We start from the raw sequence: 9298 nt of genomic DNA on the forward strand, positions 1-9298 counted from the left end.
TTTAATTTTCCTAGTTTTTTGTTTAGTTTTACATATTTTTATAGCCCCAGCACACCATCACAAATTCCTTGTACATGCAACCCATGATACTTTGCAATTATGATGATTCTGAATTCCATGGAAATTATAAACAGCTTTAATCTTTATTTTCGCATAGAGAAGTCCCGACTAATCAAGTTCATGAATTTTATTGCTATTAAGATATGAGCATAAACGTCTCTGCAGCAACCCTTCCTAGGATCTCTGGGATAAGGGGGAATATTCATTTAATGCATGTTCACATAGTGTCCATATACCAACCCACAGATCTTTATAAACATTTAATACCCTTATTTTATATAGTAAATACATTTATCTGGCAAAATTGCTGCAGCCTATATCTATACGGATTTACACATAAGGAAAAAACAATTCCTCCACAGGTAAAAAAGCGTAAAAGCTCAGCACGCCAAAAATATTTGTATAAAAAGAATTGATGTATACCTGAAGCTGGTTTATTTGCACAGCCTGTATATAATGATCATCAATCTTAAGAGCCGTTAACACCAGTTATGATATATTTTACAATGTTGGCTGATTTGAAATTATTTGATAGAATGTTTATAAGAAATGCAGGTAAAGTTGCATCTTTTTGGGATTTAAATATAAAATAAAAAAAAATTACAAAATAAAACATAAACATGCAGCATTTATAAAAAGCAAAAATATAAAACTATTTTAGATAGATAATATTAAATAGGTTTTTCGTTTTTTGCTCATTTACCTATTTAACTACCTGGACCATACCCAGACTGTGATCCACAGACGTCTATTTATGATGTGTTATTAACATACCAGGTATCTTTTACCTTCTTTGATAGCATAGTAGGTAGAGCGGAGAATTGAGAATGCTCGACCAGAAGCATTTATATGTCGCTGGTTTTGCTTTTAAAACGTTAAAAAAGACTCAGTTCCCTGACCGGGAATCGAACCCGGGCCGCGGCGGTGAGAGCGCCGAATCCTAACCACTAGACCACCAGGGACTGTGCGTCATGACTCCGTCTTGTGTGTTGGAAGTCCTACACACTATATGGTGCGCGCGCTACTACAGAATAAATTTTATTTCTGTACCAGAATTTTAAATCCTGTCCCTATATTGCAATCCTACGGCTTGGATTTATTGTGGGAAAATAATCATTGCAGTGCATCACTTAATTTTTTTCTTATTTTATTCTTTTATTTTCCTAGTTTTTTTGTTTAGTTTTTCAGATTTAAATTAATTCACAGCGTTTAAAGCTTAGTATAGAGAAGTCCAGACTGTTCGAGTTCATGGATTTTATTGCTATTTAGGTACGAGCATGAACTTCTCTGCAGAAACCCTTTCTAGGATCTCTGGGATAAAGGGGAAGTCTGATATTCGGTTGAGAAAAGCCTGGAGAGGTGGAGGTACGTGCTGGAGAGAAGGGGAATGAAAGTCAGTAGGAGTAAGACAGAGTACATGTGTGTGAATGAGAGGGAGTGCAGTGGAGTGATGCGGCTGCAGGGAGAAGAGGTGAAGAAGGTGGAGGAGTTTAGATGCTTTGGTTCAGCAGTGCAAAGTGATGGGGCGTGTGTTTGAGAAGTGAAGAAACGTGTGCAGGCAGGGTGGAGTGGGTGGAGAAGAGTGATAGCAGGAGTGATTTGTGATAGAAGAGTATCTACAAGAGTGAAAGGGAAAGTTTATAGGGCTGTGGTGAGACCTGGGGTGTTGTATGGTTTAGAGACAGTGGCATTGAGTAAAAGACAGGAGGTGGAGGAAGCAGAGCTGAAGATGTTGAGGTTTTCATTGGCAGTGACGAGGATAGACAGGATTTGAAACTAGTTTATTAGAGGGACAGCGATCGAGTTTTAGTTTTTTGCTTATTTACCAGGGTGGTTCTTTATCTTCCTGGATATCTCAGCTTGTAGGATGGAGGACTAAGGTGCATGCCCAGACTGTGATCCACAGACGTTTATTTATTATGTGTTATTAACATACCAGGTATCTTTTACCTTCTCTGATAGCATAGTAGGTAGAGCGGAGAATTGAGAATGCTCGACCAGAAGCATTTATATGTCGCTGGTTTTGCTTTTAAAACGTTAAAAAAGACTCAGTTCCCTGACCGGGAATCGAACCCGGGCCGCGGCGGTGAGAGCGCCGAATCCTAACCACTAGACCACCAGGGACTGTGCGTCATGACTCCGTTTTGTGTGTTGGACGTCGTACACACTATAGGGTGCGCGCTACTCCAAAATGAATTTAAATAACAATGATAATATGTCATTTTTTTAAATTCACCCCAAAAAAAAAGCCAAATGCAGTTTCACTTAAAAGGTGTCATGAAAATACTACCACAAATACCACTTCCTGGGAACCATATTCTGTTTAGGACCTCAAGTGGGAGCTGAATATCAGCTCTTTAATTAAAAAAACACATTTTTTTAGGTTATATTTCCTGCGACAGCTAATGAAGTTCAACCTACCAAACAAAACGATGGTGCACTTCTCCACCTCCATCACTGATTCCATATTCACCCCTCCATCACCAGCTGAAATGCAGCTGCCATTGCTGAAGACAAAGGCAAACTGCAGACTGTCATCCACTCTGCTGAGAAGGTGATTGGTTGTAATCTTCCACCTCTACAGGACCTGCACTCCTCCAGGATTTTGAAGTAACTAGTATTGTGGCTGACCCCTCTTACCCTGGACACACACTTTATGGATCACTTCTCCTCTGGAAGGAGGCTAAGGTCCATCAGGATCAAAATCTATTGCCACAAAAACAGCATCTTCTCCTCTGCAACCAACCTCATCAACAATATCAAGGAGCCACCATCATCTCTGATTTGCTTTTATAAACTTTAACATTACAGTAATGTAAACCTCACACTCATCATTTCATATGTGCAACATTAAAAAATTAAAGCCGTCTCTGTGGCACGGGGAAATATAAAAAGCTTTATTATTTACCATAGCATAGGGACGTCCTGACGGAAAGAGTTCATAAATTTTATGTCTAAATACATTTCTGTCTAGCAAAAGTAGAAGTCTGATATTGGTCTAGGTTCCATTTCTTGTTTTAGTGGTAATCCAAGTAATACTAATTACCTGAACAAATGTAAGACTAAATATATCACTCTCAGTATCCACTGTCTAATGTCCTAAACTTTATCACGTTAGTGTCTGTCATCTGAATATAAAGTGTGAAATCCATTACGAAAATTGACACATAAAAGAAGTAAAGATATCTGAAACCAAATCTTTCTACTTATAAATATAGACTACAATGAGCAGTTAAGGTAAAAAAAAAAAAAAAAAAACAACCATTTTTATACCGTGTAATTTTTCATATAATAAATTCTTTAGACTATAAATATTTTTGAGCTTTATGAAGAATCTGTCAGTTTATCCAGACATACACTTTTTGCTCCTATATAAGACATCTTATAAGGTTATTTGTAATTAAAAAATGACCTGTTACTAAAAATTCTAATAGTTTTAATGACATTATCTATTTTTTATAAAAGAAACAACTGTTTAAAAAAAGATTGCTCACACACAAAATACAAGACATAAAATATACATATAAAAAACTAAAAGTTGTTGTGCCATTTGTACAGTACTGCATGTGTGTGTCATCAGCATGTAATTGAAAACCAATGTCAGGTGTACAAATAATTGTTTCCGGTATAGGAATCAGAGTACTTGACTTAGAATAAAGCCTTGTGCAATTCCAAATATTAATTTCACAACTAATATTTAAAGTGATAACAATCAGTTAAATATGACCCGAGACAGGAACTTCAAATACCTCAACCCCTGCCATTATTTCAGTTTTATATATCAATAATGTTGTCATAATTAAAAATGTAATCTCTGCAATATACTTAAAATGCTCATGTAGGGTTTTATAGGTTTATTGTCCATTTTCATTTCTATGGAATTTAAAGAAAATGTTTTAGTTTTGTCTTATTTTCTAAAGAGAGATGATTGCTATTTCATTAGATTCCCTGGAACTCTGTCTGTCTTGTGGTTTTTACAGAATCCAATCAAAATTGTAAGCACAGAGACACAAAGAGATGTTTTTCAGTGATGTTTTTCTTTTTCTTCATGCAGTCCCTTTGTGGAAAAATGTATTACAATACAGTACAATGACTGATTTCTGTCCACATTAATGCCTGAATATGTGTAGCAGACATATAATTAAATTTTGTTTTGTTTCACTTGAAAGTCTTTTTGGATAGAAGCATCTGACTACCTAACAAAAATAAGTGTAAGCGACATGCTGTAAATCCTTTTGGTGAAAACATCAAAGTCATAAAATATTTGATTTATTGAATAATCTTTTCAAAAGACTCCCAGAGAGCAGTGATTTGGGCCTTTAGGTCTTGAGCATAAGGATCTATCTTGTGCTGCATCGCCTGGCTGCTCTGGACAACTGGCTTTGAAAGCTTTGAAAGAATGGGACCATGTTTTTCTGGAAGTTCCGCAGGAGTTGCTCCAGTTCCTGCTTCAGCTCCTCAGCTTGGGGTTCCATCTTGGCCTGAAGCTCACTCATTTTCTTCTCCAGACTCATCTTCAGCTCTTCACTTTTCAGGAGAAGAGACAAAGCGCTATACAAACATTATTGTAGGAAGTCACTTCTTTCTTCCACTGTTCCACCTGCTGCTGCATATTCAATGTCAGCTCCTCAACATATGGCTGAAGCTGGCTTTTCATGGAGCTTAGACGTGCCTTCAGCTGCTCAGCCTCCTGGGACATCTTAGCCAGCAGCTCCTGAGTCAGAGGAGATACCTGGTCAGGAATGGCCTCTGTGTACTTACTGATGGCTTCTGCACCCTCAGAAATATTAGCACTAAGAGGAAAGAAAGTTGCAATAATAATTTAATGATTTGATTAATACGTAATTTTGCTATGACAGTATGAAAAATATTCATAAGAAAATGAAAGTATCTACTGCTGTATAAATAAATACCACAATCCCAGTCATAAAGCTGGTAAAAGTCTTTATTCTTTATTGCTCACTCGATTTCTTGTCCCATTTCCGACTCCTTAATTTTCTGCAGAATACAGTATCTTCAGTTGTTTGAGTTGCTTTAGCCACATAATCCCAGAATGCATCTTTTACTGTTTCCATACTTATTTTGGCCTGGTCCCGCCAAACCACATTAGCCTGGCAGCCTTTAAAACAAATACAAAATTCAACAAATTATAATTAGTCATTTTTACCCGCAACCAAAACATGGGTAAAAATACTCACAAATTAAAACAAGAGCAAAAACTATGAAGCTCTTCATGTCTATTGCACAATGATTTCTGTAAATCAAAAGAAAAATCATATAGCATCTATAGCATTTTTTTTATAGTGCAAAAATCTTATTTAAAAAAAATATAGTAATCAGCCTCTCAAAGTCCAAAACTCAGCTAAATGCATACAAAGATGTCATTGTGCCACATCACACATTCTGACAGAACTGATTGAATATAGCCACAAGTCCACAAGGCATCAGCTGGTTTCAAATATCTTTTCCAACAACAAATCTGACAGCATTATTATTATCAACATTTAATACCTTTATTTTATAGTAAAAGACATTTGTCAGGTAAAATTGCTGAAGGTAAACACTTTGGGAAACATAGATAAATAAAAAACACATTCCTTCACAGGTAAAAAAGTAAAAGCTCAGCACACCAAAACTTGTGTATAGAATCAGAAGAATTGGTGTATAACTGAAGCTGGTTTATTTACATGTCGTGTATTTGATGATCGTCAATCTTATGAGCTGTAAACTATGTTTCACACACCAATTATTGCATATTTCACAATATTAGCTATTTTGAAATAATATTTATTACAATGCACATTTATCTGAAATATCCCATGTTTTACATACTTAAAAAGACAACACACTACATATCATAGCCACATAATTTACATAATTTACGTCTGCAAAATGCTGTAAATGTAAACATTGTAATCTGTTGTTATCATGATCTTTGAAATATGTCTTCGGACTGATTATGTCAATGTTGACAGGTTTAATAATAGTACAACATTTATGTTCCCTCTTGAGTCTGGTTCCTCTCAAGGTTTCTTCTTTATGCCATCTCGGGAAGTTTTTTCTTGCCACAGTCGCCACCGGCGGACAAACTTAATTATAAAGAACATGTACATTTTTTTTATCACCACATTACCTGTGTGAAGCTGTATTGAGACAATGTTCATTGTTAAAAATGCTATACAAATAAAAATGAATTGAATTGGTTTTTACCCAGTCAGATCTTTAGGTAGAGAACTACGGTTAGTCTTTACATTAATATGGTAATTGTTGTCCTATCCGTTACAATGTTGTTTCAAAGTACAGATTGCTTACAGCACTGGAATGTGGAGTGGTTGACCAGGTTTTGTGTTGATTAACTAAAACTCAGAGTAACTAAAGCTTTTAAATGAACTGTACTAGAACACTTAAACAAATGAACTCTACCTAGCTACTACTACTATATATATATAGTAGTAGTAGCTAGGTAGTAGCTAGGACTGCACCATCATAGATCATAATCCATGACCATAAAATAATATTCAAGCAGCCAAAAAGGAGTTAGTTGTTTGCCCCAAGGAAGAAAAATTAGCATGTTAGAATTGTATAAAAGAAGGATGGACCAAACAATTGCTGAAACAGTAATTCTGCAGGCTAATTTAGAAAACCCAGAGACTCTAAAATGTTTTTTAAGAGATTCCAAAGAATATATATATAAAATATAACAGGCATATATAATATAAATGTGTGTAATGGAGGGTATGTGTGTAATGGAGGGTATGTGTGTATTGAAGGGCTTTGCTGTTTCTCAACTATATATATTTTTTTTGTTTTACACATTTCATGTATTAGAGAGGAAAAAGAAAAGCTGATAACAAACAATTTGATTGAATTCACTGAATTCCATTTTCTATTGCCTGGATGGTTAGTATTGCTCATAACCAATTTTGTAACTTTGAGTTATTTGAGTAATGTCCATGTATCACAATTCTATATGTCTATTTATAAGTAACATATCCATCACTGATATCTGAAGAAAACTGCTTGTGCAATCATTTTGAATTTTGGAACTGCAATAAAAATGGTTGTTTACACTATTACGTGTATATACATAGTTGAACCATATACCACATACTGATGGATTCCATAAGAGTTGTGTTGGAGTGAGTGATGTGGCATAACTGACAGCACAGCAGAATTTTGGACTTTGCCTTTTACATCACAGTTCTTCACTGTGTATATATAGTGAACTGATTGCTAAAAAACACACTCATCAAGGATAAACAGTGCCTAAGATGTAGGGTTATCAAAAGTTTAAGTAAAAAAATATATATGTAGGTATAACCAATATGTTAAACTTTTTTTATCTTTATTTTTCAGAATTCTTTGGACATCAATCCAGGCATGAAGATCCTTGCAGTCATTGCTATAGTGGTATTTAATGGTGAGTATTGTTATTCACACAGCCGAAGAGATACAAGATAGCAAGCAAAATGTTTTGTTTTCTTCCAAAAGGCTGCCAAGCCAGTGTTATATGGCAGGATGAGGCCAAACCCAGCTTTGAGATGGTAAAAGATGCATTCTGGGATTATGTGTCCAAAGCAACGCTAACAACAGAAGACATCCTGCAGAAGATTAAGGAGTCTGACATGGGGCAAGAAGTCAAGTGTGTGGCATAACATAAATGTTATTAAAAATCCTCTCATTTCTATGATGTATGTGTTATCAGAGTAAAATATATGCTTTTCTGTTTAGCACTAGGATCTCTGAAAGTGGAGATGCTATCAACCAGTATGCTGTGGCTGTTAAACATCAAGTGACACCTTTAACTCAGGAGCTGCTGGCTAAGATGTCCCAGGAGGCAGAGCAGCTAAAGGCACGTCTTCAGCAAGACTTTGGCTCTGTCAAGACTGAGCTGGAACCGTACATTGAGGAGCTGGCCTCAGATATCCAGCAGCAGATGGAACAGTGGAAGAAGGACGTGGCTCCTTATACGGATGTTCAGCAACCTGAGGCTCTAAGAGCTGCTTTGCTCATGAAGACCCAGGAGCTGAAAATGAATCTGGAGAAGAGCACGAGTGAGCTTCAGGCCAAGTTGGGACCCCAAACCGAGCAGCTGGAAAAACATCTCCAAGACTTCCAGGAAAACATCGCTCTGTTTGTGCAGAACAGTAAGAAGGTGCCCCAGACATTGGATCCATATGCTGAAGACCTAAAGACCCAACTCACTTCACTGTGGGAGTCATTCACCAAAAACTTTCAGTAATCAGATTTGATTTGATATTTTCATATTTACAATGTTTCAGTAGAAAAAAAACTCTAAAAGGTGTAAACAATGGCTGATTTAGCAGCTTTTCTTTTTTCTTTTTATCATTTATGTTTGTATTTAACCTCAATGCAATAAAATATACTATTTCAGAAGAAAACAATATTCCTAGAGGTTTCCTTGGAATAAAAAAACAAAACGAATTAATGGCAAATTTCAAATCCACAAATATTGCACTCAATCTTCATTAAGGTTTTTCATTCAGAAGAGGGGCACATGTCACTGGGAAATTTCTACTTGGATTAATTAGTCTCTGTTCATAACTTTTTAAATAGTAACAATAGTAACAAAATACTAAACTGCATCATAGCCACATACAATAGCAGGTTCCATGAGAATTTACCAAAAAACATCTCGGAGTAGCTTTATATCATGACAGTCTGTCTTACTTGTCATGTTTAAGCACCAAACACACCTATGACAAAGGATTTTTTAATAACGTCTTTATCATGCCTCTGTGGTTACTTAATTCAGTTCAAAGTACATAAATGACTTCAGATTCTAAAAGGCAAACTAAAACTGCTGATGTCTGTTAATCCCTGATGTCAAGATTGCTTTCGGGGACAAAGAGAAGTTGACTTTAGAGCATTTTTTTTTCTGAAAGTGAATTGAATATACTATACTAATTACTATATACTATAGAGTTATATAACATTATGTAAGCTATAGCTGTGGCATTGTTTTTCCATAAGAAGACAGGTAGGATTTACCCTTGTCCCCCTAGGGAGGGCTAAACATTTGGTCAAGATATATACAAAAAGATAAATATTCCATTTAAATATTTTTTTAATTCTCATAAATGTATAGTTAAAAATAGAACTGTTCATTTTTTCAAGGCAACTACAAACACAAACAAAAAAAGCATATTTTATTTTTGCTCTGCAAGAAGGGTGATGTTGCCAAAACCAAAACACCAGAGATATTTGACACTGGCTC

General features: G+C 35.7%; 1 protein-coding gene and 1 pseudogene across 2 annotated transcripts; one reads left to right on the plus strand and one right to left on the minus strand.

The window, feature by feature from the left end:
- Nucleotides 1–4329: 4329 nt before the first annotated feature.
- Nucleotides 4330–5040, minus strand: LOC310727742 (annotated as a pseudogene). Its single transcript has 2 exons — nt 5024–5040; nt 4330–4853 (listed from the first exon to the last, which is right to left on the minus strand). The product of its transcript is annotated as an uncharacterized misc_RNA (transcript).
- Nucleotides 5041–7341: 2301 nt separating this feature from the next.
- On the plus strand, nt 7342–8462 carry LOC310728197 (uncharacterized protein). The gene is made up of 3 exons (XM_083545393.1): nt 7342–7480; nt 7552–7702; nt 7792–8462. The coding sequence occupies exons 1-3, from the start codon at nt 7441–7443 to the stop codon at nt 8300–8302; spliced, it is 702 nt and encodes a 233-aa protein (XP_083401519.1). The 5' UTR covers nt 7342–7440; the 3' UTR covers nt 8303–8462.
- The last annotated feature ends 836 nt before the right edge of the window (nt 8463–9298 follow it).

Source organism: Silurus aristotelis (assembly GCF_946808225.1).
Source record: "Silurus aristotelis genome assembly, chromosome: 6".
Taxonomy (NCBI): Eukaryota; Metazoa; Chordata; class Actinopteri; order Siluriformes; family Siluridae; genus Silurus; species Silurus aristotelis.